At 33.2% G+C, this 14,374-nt stretch overlaps 2 protein-coding genes and 1 pseudogene across 2 annotated transcripts; 1 reads left to right on the forward strand and 2 right to left on the reverse strand.

Annotated features, from left to right (window-relative positions):
* Positions 1-38: 38 nt before the first annotated feature.
* On the reverse strand, positions 39-4,374 carry LOC123907389 (biotin carboxyl carrier protein of acetyl-CoA carboxylase, chloroplastic). The gene is made up of 7 exons (XM_045957646.1): positions 3,812-4,374; positions 2,664-2,714; positions 2,406-2,551; positions 1,485-1,806; positions 1,096-1,167; positions 901-966; positions 39-412 (listed from the first exon to the last, which is right to left on the reverse strand). The coding sequence occupies exons 1-7, from the start codon at positions 3,965-3,967 to the stop codon at positions 389-391; spliced, it is 837 nt and encodes a 278-aa protein (XP_045813602.1). The 5' UTR covers positions 3,968-4,374; the 3' UTR covers positions 39-388.
* Positions 4,375-4,732: 358 nt separating this feature from the next.
* Positions 4,733-8,630, reverse strand: LOC123907390 (protein WVD2-like 4). Its single transcript, XM_045957647.1, has 8 exons — positions 7,613-8,630; positions 7,438-7,483; positions 7,114-7,209; positions 6,894-7,013; positions 5,875-5,973; positions 5,734-5,793; positions 5,364-5,458; positions 4,733-5,053 (listed from the first exon to the last, which is right to left on the reverse strand). Exons 1-8 carry the CDS (start codon positions 8,437-8,439, stop codon positions 4,939-4,941), a joined length of 1,458 nt encoding a protein of 485 aa, XP_045813603.1. The 5' UTR covers positions 8,440-8,630; the 3' UTR covers positions 4,733-4,938.
* Positions 8,631-9,398: 768 nt separating this feature from the next.
* LOC123910067 lies at positions 9,399-12,732 on the forward strand (annotated as a pseudogene).
* Positions 12,733-14,374: the final 1,642 nt, after the last annotated feature.

Genomic DNA, 14,374 nt, shown 5'->3' on the forward strand with positions numbered 1-14,374 from the left:
GATGCAAAGAGTAGGAATAACTATTATCACCAAACAAATTCATAAAAGATACAACAGATTCAACTTCAATTATATTATATGCTTTGAAAAATTACAGTACAAACATAGTAACATCTAACAAGTCCACAGAAGAAAGAGACTTTTCAAAAACCAAATGTAGAAAACATTAATCACTAGTACAAATATCAAAACTGCTTAGAATTCTTATATGCTGAGACTTGTCTCCAAAATATTTCTAGATAAATTAAGTGACCAAGGATTTTCTTCATATTAGATAATGAATATCACTCAATAAATTTCTGAACGACAAAATATCCAAATCATTAAATACCATGCTATCCAACATGCGAGATTCGCTTCAACTTCGAAATAAGGTCCCTTCTGGTACTCATGGAACTATTGTGAAAAGAGGCTGCATTGAGTACAAGTTCACTAGTTAGAGAAATGAAGTAAGGACGTCGTAAACAAGTCACACGCGGCACACACAAATTTGGGTTTGCTGCATTCAGACAATTGGCAATTTAGATCGTTGTATCAAGGTCAGATAACTCATGTTCCAAAGTTGAAATGCGAGTTGTCTGATCTTGATGTCTCTGCTCAAATTGCATTACATGTGTGAATCCCTAACCTTAGAGAATCCAAATCTCTCACACAGACACGGAGATTGAATTCCTTGAATTCAAGAAATTGCGAATTTGGATCGTGATATCAAGATCAAATGACTCGTTCCAACATTATATTTTATATTCGATTTACTAAAGTCAGAACGTGGATTGTCTAATCTTGATCCAACTGGCCAAATTGCATGATTGCATCAAATGCATGATTCCTTGGTCATAGAGAATCCAACACAAACACATATACTATATATATATATATTGAGAGAGAGAGAGAGAGTACCAAGCCTACACTGACTGGTTTCCCATCATCAACTAGTATTTCAGCTATTGTTCCTGTTTGATCAGCCTGCCACAAAAGCAATAAAAAGGTAACCAACAAATTAGATTTTTCAGTAATTGGATAAATTTTGATTGAAACCAAAAACAAAGATAAATGTAACATACAAACCAACATGAACATAAAAAATACACATACCTCAATTTCATTCATCAGTTTCATAGCCTCAATAATACAAACAACTTGGCCTTTCTTCACTTTATCTCCCACCTGATGTAACATCAAAATAATCGTGCTATTCATTATTTTATTCAGCAAAAAAAACATTAATTAGTTGAAATCCAGAACATAAGTCCTCTTCCTTGTAATATTATTTTTTGCAAACTGACACCTCAACAAAAAAAGAGAAGTGTCTATTTGAAATATATGCAACACCGACACTTTAGGTTAAATTCGTGTTTGGTGTCCAACAAGTGTCAGTGGAAGGCACTGACACACGCGGTTACATTAAATTATCACTGTCGACATGTCAGTGTGAGCAGTATTATGTCCGTGTCTGTGACATTGATTCATAGATGTTTACATACCTTGACAAATGGAGGTTCACCAGGTCCTGGAGACCTATAAAAGGTTCCTGCCATTGGACATTTCAGCGGCGGGTGAGATGACGCACTTGTTTTGGGGGGAGGCAAGGCAGGTGTTGCTTTCGAAGGTGGCGAGGCTGCAGGAGCAGAAACAGCTTCTGGTGGTGGGGGTGGTGGCGAATGAAGTGTGGGATAGTACAATGGTTGTGATGGTTGCGGAATAGCCGCGGCTGGTGGAGGCTGCAAAGCTTCTTTTTTTCTTATCATGATTTCACAATCGGATTGCTTTAGTTGCAGCTCCACGATATCTCTTGAATCCACAAGTCTGGCCATGGAAATATAATAATGAATAGCGAGTTTAATTTTGATACACTGTCATAGTAAACTTTTTATACTGTCAAACAATCACAACCAGTCATGTATGTATGTGACTTTTAAGATAATTATAATTAAATTCAAACATTAGTAATGATCTGACAATTACAAGTGATTGACAGTGTAAAAAATCTTCACATTGATAGTGTATATCGATTAAATCCTAAATAGCATTAATGTAGGTCTAATGTGATACTTTGATGAGTTTAATGGAGATGCACTGACCGTGTAAAATAGTTTTACACGATCATCCAATAAAAAACTATCAATTTGCCATGTCATACCATGAAAGTGGGGTGATGTGGCTGAAAACATAGTTGTTACTAATTGACAGTGTAAAATTATTTTACACTATCAGTGCATATTCCTTTTTATCTACTTTGATTTACCATTAAACTTCATTACTACTCAATAACTGAACTCAACAAATTATAAATCATAACCAATGGTACATTATTTCGACAATTTAAACCAATACATGTTCTAACATAGACAAAAATAACAAAAAACGATAGTTATTGCATGCAGAGTGAAGCTTCTTAATCTTACTTTACAAGGTCAGCAACTTGATCCATGAATGCAGAAACTGAAGATGCATCTGCAACAGTGATACCAGAGATACTCCCATTTTGGTTTTCTTTCTCTTTTGGTGAAGCAACATTAGGTGCAGAATTCGAATTTTCGACGATAGCAGCCTATGATATGTAGAAAAAAGATTAACTCACGGTAAAAGTTTCTCAGTGCAACATATTTGAACAGCCGGATAATTATGAAAAGAAAACGACTCGAAAATTGTAACAAGCTGACCTCGTTACGCTGTGCTTGAATCTTGATAGGAAATTGCTTCTTGTTAAGACACTGCGAGAGAGAACAATACAACATTGAATCAATTAATCGAATTAAATAACCATGAAAAATAAAACACAACTTTCAAGGCTTTTGACAGATTATTTATCTGTTCGGAGAATCAGAAACTATCTACAAACCAAAGTTGTTTTATGGAAAAATTACAACATTCAAAATTTTAAGCATATTGAAACTAATGGTTAAGACTACAGTGCACTGACTTGAATTTTTTTGTTGAATTTAACGAACTTATGGAAGTGATAACATAATGAATTGATTGAACAAAAACTTCTGAAATAATCAGAGAAGATTATCAACTATGTGAATTACACGTGTCGTTTAAAAAGCATTAGATGCTGAAAAAAGGGCATCACAACAAACAGGATATAGAATAATATATGCTGAAAATGATAGAATAATAAAGAATAGACAACAACTTAATAACTAATATACCAAATAAAGTTATTAGCATCAAATCATCCAAATTTCTTAAATTCAGCTCTTAATCTTGTTTATCTGTCTAATCTTCCGGAAAAAAGGACCACATAGAAAAGCAAAAATTAAAGATTAAAGATTCTTGAGTGGCCCTTAGCTTCTACTATTAGTTATCCTATATTTAATACATCAATTCATTATAAATAGTACAATGGTGATAAATTAAAGAATGAATCACAAATTTTGTCCTAAAAATGTAAGCATAAACGATTTCTCAAAATTAACCGAATTTTGGAATAATACATTGGTCCTTTCACTCGGTCAATTTAGTCTTATTCTTAACCCTCTGGTTCCTAGGAGAAGGAGTCATGGCTTGGTAATCCGGAGTTTAGCCGGGAGCTAAATAAAGCCCGGCTAATAGATTTTTCATCCAGAATTCAAACTTGAGTTCTCCTGAACAATTGACTTTCAATTTCATATAATATTTTAGAATTTCATGAACAAATTATGATATATTCCAAAAGACTAAATTGGTTATAACTCTAAATAAAACAATGATTTATCAAACATAAAATAACAAAATTAGCCAAAATCTAAAACAAATCAACAAGGTATTAAATATTAATAATATCAAATCAAAGCAAGATTCATATAAATCCTACAAAATCAAATACCTGAATTCCAAATGATGCTGACTCAGCAGACAAAGATCCAAATGATTGAGAACCCTTCAAGCTCAATCCACTTTGAAACAAGATCTTGTTAGATTTCAATCCCAAAAGGGAAGAAGGAGAAGGACATTTGGGGCATGGAACCGAAAAAGTTGCCATTTTTTTGGAACCAACCCCACCAATAAAAAACTAAACTTTCTTTCTTACAAGCTCAAAGGGTAGTGTGATTTATAAGAAATGATGAAAATTTTTATGTGGGTCGGTGAGAATATAATGTTAGTGGCGATGAAATCTAAGAGGGTGTGTGAAGAATCTGAGAAAAAAGGTGCAAAAATGAAAATGGATGATGGAGAATACAAGTGTTATGTTTTTTTTTTTTTTTTTTTTTTTCTAGATTTTTTTTTTGACAAGTTTGGTTTCGATGATTACTATGCAACCATCAATGTCATACATAATAAAGTGTTAACTAACTTTGTAACAACAATAATAATAAAAACCTTATTCACACTGTTTTTGCAGTTGTTTTGGAGACACGTTTGTTTCATGTTTCCCTCCAATAATCCAAGTGCACAATTGAGGTTTTCACATAGGTTGCCACTTATGGTTGGATTTCGTTTAACATTGGATACCCAAAATGATTAAGTTGTAATGGTTAATGATCATTAATACTAAAAAATTAGAGTTTGAATGTTAGAAATATGCAAATTTCATATATCTATAACATATTAAACAAAAAAAAAGTAATTGAACCGTTATTTCATTGTAAAATATAATACACTAAGGTGTTATTATTTATTGGCATGACATCAAACTCCTAATCACAACATGACTTTGCTTTAAAAAATTAAAATAACAAACATAAAAAAAACAGCTTGTGTGCACAAGCTAGAAAATTAAAAGGATGCATAGAAATATGACATTGAATTAATAACATCATTTCATTCCTATGAAAAGAAGATTTGCAACCAGTACAAAGAATTATTGCACTACAATTGATCAAAGGCAACACCAAAATTTGCAACTAATATTGCTTGTCCATATTCTTAAAAAAAAAAAATATTGCTTGTCCATATACAGATTGAATATTTTTCTTCATCAACATTCTCATCACCAAAAAGATCTCTTAAATCTCAGTTGAAGTATGATGAGTATGATCTCATTTCATTCAGTGACAAACACTTGATCTTCTTATGGTGAGGTATGTGAAACTTTGGTTCTTTTGGTATAGTTGGATTCTTCATTGACCTATAAATCAAAATAATAAGAAAAGGTGACAATAAATAATGCATCCCGATTCACTGCAATGCAAAACGCACTCAATTACACACATTAATTGATCTCGATCATCAATTTGATATCAATTGGTTCACAATACAGATTTCATTAAATCAACTTTAAATAATCTTCGCCATTGATTTAGGATCGAATGACCAAGATCAATAATTGTGTTGTGGAGTAACTGTGTGAAATCCGAATCTCAAAATAATATGCCAAAGAAACTGCTAAAAATATACAAGATTGATGGTTCATCATGATTTTGTTCAACCAATAATACCTCCTTGGAATAAACGGTCTGTCGAAATAAGGCATTGGTTGCGCTTTAGGAATAAGTTCCTTCCTCAATCTCCGAATTTCTTCCTCTTCAGCCAACTGTAAGGGAATATAATACATGGATTTAATCAATATACATCGTCAGTGTAAAGATTTTGCACACTGTTAGTGTTAAACAATCATAATTGTCAGATCAACTAAAATGTTTGGTGGTAATAACATTTCTAAAGTCACATATATGATTGGTTGTAATTTTCCGACAGCGTCTCAAAACAAAACTCATAATATATACCAGCACTTCAAATAAAAAGGAAACATGGCAACTTAAAATAAGGACTCTCATTGATTTGAGATGTCAAAGTTGGTAGATATACCTTTTGTTGTCTTTCCATTTCCATTTTTTGTTGTTCTATCAAACTCAATTTTTCCGCTACCTACAACACAATTAAACATTCATCAATCGTATACTTCATGATTTGTAAAACTAAAGGGGGAGGAATAGATGAAAGATGAACCTGTTGATCAAATTCAGCGCGACCAATTGCCCTCATATCACTATGAAGCTTCACATCAATAGGCTTTGTGCTTTCTTTCACCGGAGGTTTTATCAAACACTGTAACAAAAGAATGCTCAGACTAATGGACAAGCAGAGGCTACCAACAGAATTATCATAGATTCGTTCATCCTCATATTAGGATTAAGTTGGTTGATGCATGGTCAGGCTAATGGAGGTTTTATACAATTAGGATTAAGTTGATTCATTCATCCTCACATTACGGTAAGGATTTAGACAGAAGCTACAACAGAACTATCATACATTTGATAAAGAAAATCATTAAGGATAAAGCCAAAAATGGCATGAAATGCTACATGAGGTATTGTGGACTATAAGGAATTTTAAATCCATTGTAACTGGATTTACTCCATATTGGCTGATATATGGTCAAGACGTCGTTTTGCCATTGGAGATTAACGTAACCTCATTAAGGGTAGCCAAGCAATCAGCAAGAGCAAAAATGATCATATAACCACTTTTTTTGGGTTGCTAATGCCGCATGATTATACACAACTAATTTTCATTGCCATGTTTGTTAGCATGTAGCATTAATGCATGGTGATGATAAACTTATAATGTTCCTGCCATAAGATACTGTCCTAATCAGTGTTGTCAATTGCGAATCGCAGAAAACAACAGGTTGTTCAAATTGCACTATGCAACAGTGCTATAGTGCCACTATAGTCACTATTTGACAACATTTTATACTAAATAGTGTATCGCGGAACAATAAAGATTTGTTCAAATTCTACTATGCTATACTATAGCCCTATATCATCGGTATAACTGCTATTTAACATTGGTCCTAATTATAACTTGTTATCTTCTTGCCACATGTATGCTAGTATATTAGATATAAGGCATGCTTAGTAACACATTACAATTACCAAGAGCAAAAAAATGAGACTAAATTTGACTGAGTTGTTGCTAAGCATATAAACTTCAAACTAAGGAATTATATGAGAAAATGACATTACCTCAGGTTCATCGATTGTCCATGGAAGACCTTGTGCAATAGGTATTCTCATCTTCTCTTCTTCTGTCAAAATCTCTTTTACCTTCTTCATCAATTGTTCCTCTTTCATCTTTCCCCTTTGCTACAATAGCAGCATTATTGTCAATGCATCACCAATATAGTCATTGGAAAATTTGAAGAAACTTTCAACAAAAAAACCAATTATTTATGCCATCAATTACCTCAGTCCTTAGCTTGAATGGTTTCTGGCTAGTGACTTTTAGCTTCTGCTTTTTCTTCCACATCCTTCCTCCAATAGTACTAGATGATTCAAAGCTCTAGTAAACACATTCATTCAAATTCAAAAACAACCTTATTAGTGAATCATTAATCAATCTTCATCTATGAAGTACTGACACAAACACAAATACTGTAATCAATCACACGTGTGTCGGACACTGACATATGAAACACGCCTACAATGAGAAGTGTCGTACTACATATATCTTCATAAGGATTAGTACTACTTAAAGTACAATTACAGCAAAATCATCTAAAAAACTTACATTTCTTCTGCTTCTTCTACCACCAGAAGAATTCCTGCTACACACACTGCACCAAAAAGAAAACACATGCAACAATTGATACAAGTCAACAATTTCAGGCAAAATGAATCAAAATTCAAATAAAATGAAACAAACATTAGAGGGATCAAAGTAAAAGAAGTAAAAAAACAAAAACCTTCTTCTACTTCCACATTCCCAAGAAGATGAAACTGAACTCTTTTTATCCAATCCAAGTTGTTCAGATGTCAAAGTACAATTAAACAAACTCTCATCATCACAACAACCAGAAAATTCAGATTGTTCATCATCCTTAACCGGCTTTTGCAATTGCAATCCTGGTAATGCCCATTTCATCACCTTATTCTTCTTATCATCTTCTTCATTCTCATTCTTCTCTTTCTCCTTATAACTATTTATACTAAGAAGCCTCTCAAAAGCCTTAACCAAATGCATTACTTTCCCATTTTCCGGAACGCTATTTCTCGCCTCTTCCAATACTTTCTCCCTCCGACGTTTCACCATAGAACTACAACTACCCTTTTCATCTTTTTCTTCTCCGATTCCTTTTTCGTCATTCTCTTCTTCATCATCATCTAATTTTCTCTCCTCATTTCCAACATCATGAATAATCAAATTTGCTTCAATCACTTCTTCAAGAACACTTTCAGCTTTTTCTTCTTCACTTTTCTCTTCACCATCATCATCAAAAATTTTATCTTTAACAAAAAACCCTTCTTGGGAAGCCCTTAAATTTTCATAAGCTTCACAAACACACTTACCACCATCACTGTTTTCCTTACACTTGCACAAAACCGTTTTCCTAACATTTTCATGATTATTCTTCTTCTTTGCAACAATAAACTTTCTCTGACGAATTCGATTCTGAGGCGAAACAATATTAACACAATTGATTTTGTTCGATGATTTTTGAAGTACGTTTCGATGTGATGAATTAGGGTTTATATTTTCAATTTGGGAGTGTGAGGGTTTCTGTGGAGTCATTGATTTTTGGCAGAAAAGTTACACCGATTTGATCGGTTTTTAAAAGGGTATTTGAAAAGTTATGAAAGATTGAAATTTGAGTGAATGTGAAAGAGAATTGGATTGAATTGAATTTTGGGGAAAACAAAATGAAACGATAATGAAGGAAGAGAATTGAGAAAGAGGCGCTCTTTGTTGTTGTTGTAACGGCTAGTTTTGGATTAAATTTCAGGGTTTTTATACATTAATTGATAAATAAATAAATAATAAATTAAATTTATGTTTCCTTTCTGGATTTGGACCGTTATATTAATATCATAGGTCAGGCTTATAGGGGATTAGGCTCTTCTTTTATTGATTTTGTTTTATATAGATAAAATAAGATAAGATATATATTCCGTCTGTCCCAAAATATAAGATTTCATTGAACACTGCACGTTTGTCAATACATAATTTTGATTACGAATATCTTTATTTTTTTATTATTAAAAATTATAAAAATTTAATATTTTAAAAATACTTACCGAAACAAATCAAACAAGATCTTATATGATAATATTTACATTTATATATTGTTAGAAAAACAAGGTCAAAACAATACATATGAATAATGCATTTAGTCAAAATAGATCTTATAAAATGGGACGGAGGGAGTATATAAAAAAATCCATCTTTTTACAAATTATTATATATGTAGGAATAGTTGCTTTGGCTACGACTGATTTCAAGTTCCAGAATAAAAAAAATGGCATATTATTTTTGTTTCTATACTTTTTTTTTACCAACTTTTCTAATTTTTTTTTTTAAAATTTTATTTTATTGCGCAGATTATATTTTTGTTCCAATTATTATACAATAGCGGGGTTCAGACATGACTTATGTTACTGTAAATTTGTTAATATTTGTATCATCTTTATATATAATATAGATATAATATTAAGTTGGTAACTGTTCATGTATAATTCATTTCAAATCGAATCATGGCAGGACCAGAAAACAACCTCCAAATTTCTTCATCCATGGATCAAACCAATAACAACGATAAACTCAAGAAGAAGCATGACAAAAAGAGACCTCGTGATATTGTTGAGGAAGAAGAAGAAGAAGAAGAAGAAGAGAATGTGAACAATTCTCATAGCAACAATGGAGAGTCATCAAAAAAGAAGAAGAATAATGAAGTGGAAGAGAAAAAAGTGAAGAACAATAGTGGTTCTGGAATCATGAGCAACGAGTCATTTTCTTCTCTGGAATTGTCTAAATCCACTTCTAAAGCTATTATGGATATGGGATTCCAAAATATGACTCAGGTAAATCAACCATTTTCTCATATTAAGCAATTCTATGTGTTTGAAGAGGTAAAATAAGACATAAATATATTAATTAAATAAGTGCTTATGTATCAGCTATTTCTTCTATAATGGTAGAACTGTAGAAGGATAACTTTAAGTGAAACTTATTCCATAAGTTATAAGTCAATCTAAACAGGCTGCAAGAAATGTTACTTATGGCATATACATTATGCGACACGTTAGAAATAGAATTGATCACTTTTTGTTATTGATGTAGATTCAAGCGAGAGCAATTCCACCACTTTTGAGTGGAAAAAATGTTCTTGGTGCTGCAAGGACTGGTTCTCGAAAAACTCTTGCCTTTTTAATTCCTGCTGTGGAGCTTTTGCACAAGCTTAAATTTAATCCTCGAGATGGAGCTGATGTTGTTATCATATGCCCCACTAGAGAGCTTGCTATTCAGGTATTTAATTTTGCCGATTAACCGATTTTCTTAATATTTTGGCTTTTGTTGTACCTTGGTCCTGTAGGCTTGTTCATAAATGTGCTGTTGGGATTATGTTACATTTGGATTAGTTTCTAGCTTATGATTTATGAGAGCTTCTCAATTAAAATAAGTTTATGGTCTTAACGAGCTTATGGGTGCGTGTGGAGAAGTTAAATGATAGAGTGGAGAAGTTCAACCAAGCAGACTTGTAGTTTCTGAAAAAAATGACAAGTTATAGGAGAAACTGTTGTTTGTAAAACTCAGTTATTCCAAGATTATTTTAAGATTTGTTTTCCATAATTGCTTTTTTGCAGATTATCCGAATTGTTTTTTGAGAAACTGTTCCTCAGTTTTTGTTATTCTTTATGGTGCTTTATCATGTTTGACATACATAGTCCTCCTTATTTGCTGATTTTCTATTTCTTTAAGACGAATAATGTCGCCAAGGAGCTTCTAAAGTATCATTCACAAAATCTTGGATTGGTTATTGGAGGTTCTTCATCTAGAAAAACTGAAGCTGTTCACCTTGCTAAAGGGATAAATATATTATTGGTGGCTACCCCTGGTCGTCTTCTGGATCATCTACAAAATACCAAGAGATTCATTCATAATAAACTCAAGGTATACCTCACTAAATTGTAACATTATTCATTTGTCCTTCTTCGAGCTAGCTCTTGAAATGAATAGATGTGTGGATGCATATAGTAGTGTAGATTCAGGCTATTCTCTTACGTTTACGTTCCTGAATTCTTTGGCAGTGTCTCATTATTGATGAAGCTGATAGAATATTGGAAGCAAATTTTGAGGATGAATTGAAGCAGATTCTCAAGTTCCTCCCAAAGGTATCTATAAATATAATTTTTTTTCTTTTTCCTCTTCCTCCTCTCCCTTTCTGTTACGTATGTGCCTGTGAAATTATAATGGCTGTCTTCAAATTCAACAGGACAGGCAGACGGCTTTATTTTCAGCTACACAAACAAAGAAGGTTTGTTCTTCATTTCCGATCTTCCATCACGTTCTTTCAATTGTTTCCTTATATATCTGTAATTTTTGGCTCAGTGTTTCCTATTTATATCTGTAATGATGAGTGATTGGTTTACTTGCAAGAATAGAGGAATGGTATTTCTCACTTACAGTTTTTGGTTCTGAACCATATTTATCCCTTAAAATATATAGGTTGAAGATCTTGCTCGCCTGTCATTTCGAGAGACTCCTATCTATATTGACGTAGACGATGGAAGAAAGAAGGTGATGTGTCCACCTGAATTTTTCATAGTCTTTGAACTTTGTCCATTAGGGTTATTATCATTATATCTGAGAGGAAACTCATAAATGCAGGTCACAAATGAAGGATTGCTTCAGGGTTTTGTTGTTGTCCCTTGCGCCGAGCGATTTATGAGCGATTTATGCTCATGGACTGCACATACCTGATGTGGTATATTTTCATCATTTTTATCAACTTATATGACTATTTTGATGGAAAATTACAACTCAGTTTTACTAGATTTATAATGTCTCCCCTAGTATTGAGTATGAAATCGGCTAATCTAATCTACGCCCCCCTATTTTTGTTGTAGGACTGGATTGTGCAGTATGATCCGCCTGATGAACCAAATGTACTTCCTATTCTTCTTTTAATGAGCCAAATTCCTTTTTTATTTGTTTCTTAGAAGTCTTATATATTGATGTACAACACGATATATGTTATATTGTGCTATCAATCCACAGGGTCGGTAGAACAGCTTGCGGGGAAGGTGGAAAAGGCAATGCTTTACAAGTGTTGTAAGGGTGTCAAGCATGAGACACGCCTAAAACCAGATGTTTCCGTGTTTCATAGCGACAAGGCATTATTTGAGTAAACCTTACGAGTTTCATGCCCAGAATACTTGATATATGAGAGGAAGTGATTGCTATTTCTTCTTGGCTCATGCCAAATCATAAATTTTATATTTTTCCTTATTTCAGAAAGCTAAGGTCCCTGTGAAAGAATATGCTTATGATATAAAGAAGGTGGCAAATGTACAGTCTCACCTGGTATATTCCTTCTTCCTTGTGTTTTAATAATTTTTTATTTATTCTAGTAACCAACTGCAGCTTATTTTACAAAGGAACTTCTGCATTGTGTAGGAGAATTTGGTTGGCGAGAATTATTACTGGAACCAAATGGCTAAAGATGCTTATAAGTCATACATATTAGCATACAATTCACATTCCATGAAGGATATATTCAGTGTTGGACGCCTTGATATGCAGGTACAGCTCTCAGAGTATATTTTATTTTATATTTATTTCATGAATATGCTTGTTGATGAAATATATAGTCTAAATTGATCTTATGCAGTTAAGCACTCGAACCTTTACTTAATACCAGTTTATATACTTTGAGCAGGATGTTGCTGCTTCATTCTGTTTTTCGAACCCTCCAAATGTGAAATGGATTCAACACGTAAAGTTGATGGAAGTAGACATGGATTCAACACCAACAATCCTTATGGAAAGTGAAATGCTGATGATAAGCGACAATTTGTGAGGCATTGACGGTAAAAATGCCATGAGGATTGTTGTTTATCATCAGCATGTACAAGGTGTAATAAAAAAAAGGTGTTTATATAAGATCTTTTTCTAAAATTTGTTGTCCCATTTTATAAGACATTTTTCAAAGTTAAAGTACATTAATTAAATTTTCACAAAATACCCATAATTAAATGAATAGAAATAAAAGATTTTCATTTATCTATCTTAATTAAATGAAAATCCACTTGTATGTCTCACAAGTTACCCGAAAAATATTAATCACTGTTATACGGATATGGATTGGGTGCAATCTATGACTGTGACTGCATGCAGTCATCGGACGGTTCAAAATTTAAGGTTAAAATTTAAGGTTAAAATATTTATATTTTATAAAACTAAAACTGCACTAAGATCTGAGCCGTCCGATTTTCATCGGACGGTTTAGAGCAGCTGACTGCAGCCTGATTGCACCATGGCTGACTGCTCTGAATCAAATTCCCTGTTATACAGTGAAAACTCTGTTATACCAAACCTCGTATTGGTAGTGGTGACATTGACAAAGAATATGCACCGATCGACACAAAAATGCAGCTCATGCATGTTGCGGTTCCTTCTGCTATAAACTTACGTAGATGTTATGTTCAGAACAACAACCTTTTAGTCATGGACACTTTTGTAAATTCATCCATTTTCCAAGATTTGGCCTCACTTTCACTCTAGAAGTTTGAACCACCATGCATTAATGCATAATACTATGAAAGCTTCTATCCACCAAACGCATTGCTTTCACAAAGAAAAAGTTTTCCCATTTTGGTACCAAACTTAGATTTGCTTTTGTATATAAATTACCTTTGTTTTTCTTCTCTTTATTACACATATAAGCATATCTCACTCACTCTCTCCCCCTCTCTCTCTGTCCTTCCTTAATCTCTTAGTTTCTTTCCCAGTCTAAGAGATTGTTCATCCCTCCTTGCAAGTAAAAACTAGACACCCCTTTTCCTCACATTTTGTCAAACTTTGAATATTTTTTCACTATGGTGCCAAGTTAACAGCTGAATCTGTTGGGTTATTTGAGGAGTCGGAATCATCCATTTGGGCTTAAGAGCAACTATACAAGAGAGTTTGACACTATACTTTTTATCAAAACATTAAGGTATTTGGTTTATGGATTATCTCATTTATAAAATGTTAACTTTTCAAGTAATGTGAGACTGATCACCTCATACTTGCGACAACAATATCTTCCTCAAGTGTGACTCATTTAATTTATCATACTTCTCCTCAAGCAGAGGTTTTCTTTTAATCCGTACACTTGCACCGCCGTTGCTTTACTCAACGGGACACATCTTGACCACCATTGTCGGAAAATTTTCGATAAAAGGAGCCGAGATTGAATCATTTGTCGAACCATCGGCTCTTTTTGGTTCATGAGAGGAGCCTGAAGAATCATTCACATTGAGCTTAAGAGCAACCATACAAGTGAGTTGAACATCACATCTTTACCCAAAACTTTAAGGATTAGATTTATGAGTCATCTCACTTATAAAATATTCAACCTCCACTTTTTCAAGCGATGTAAGACTTAACTCACCTCACATTTGCCACAACAAAATCATCCTTTAATATGCTATTAATTGAGTGTAGTTAGTTGTTGTTGATTAATGGG

Source organism: Trifolium pratense, linkage group LG2 (genome assembly GCF_020283565.1).
Source record: "Trifolium pratense cultivar HEN17-A07 linkage group LG2, ARS_RC_1.1, whole genome shotgun sequence".
In the NCBI taxonomy this organism is placed as follows: Eukaryota; Viridiplantae; Streptophyta; class Magnoliopsida; order Fabales; family Fabaceae; genus Trifolium; species Trifolium pratense.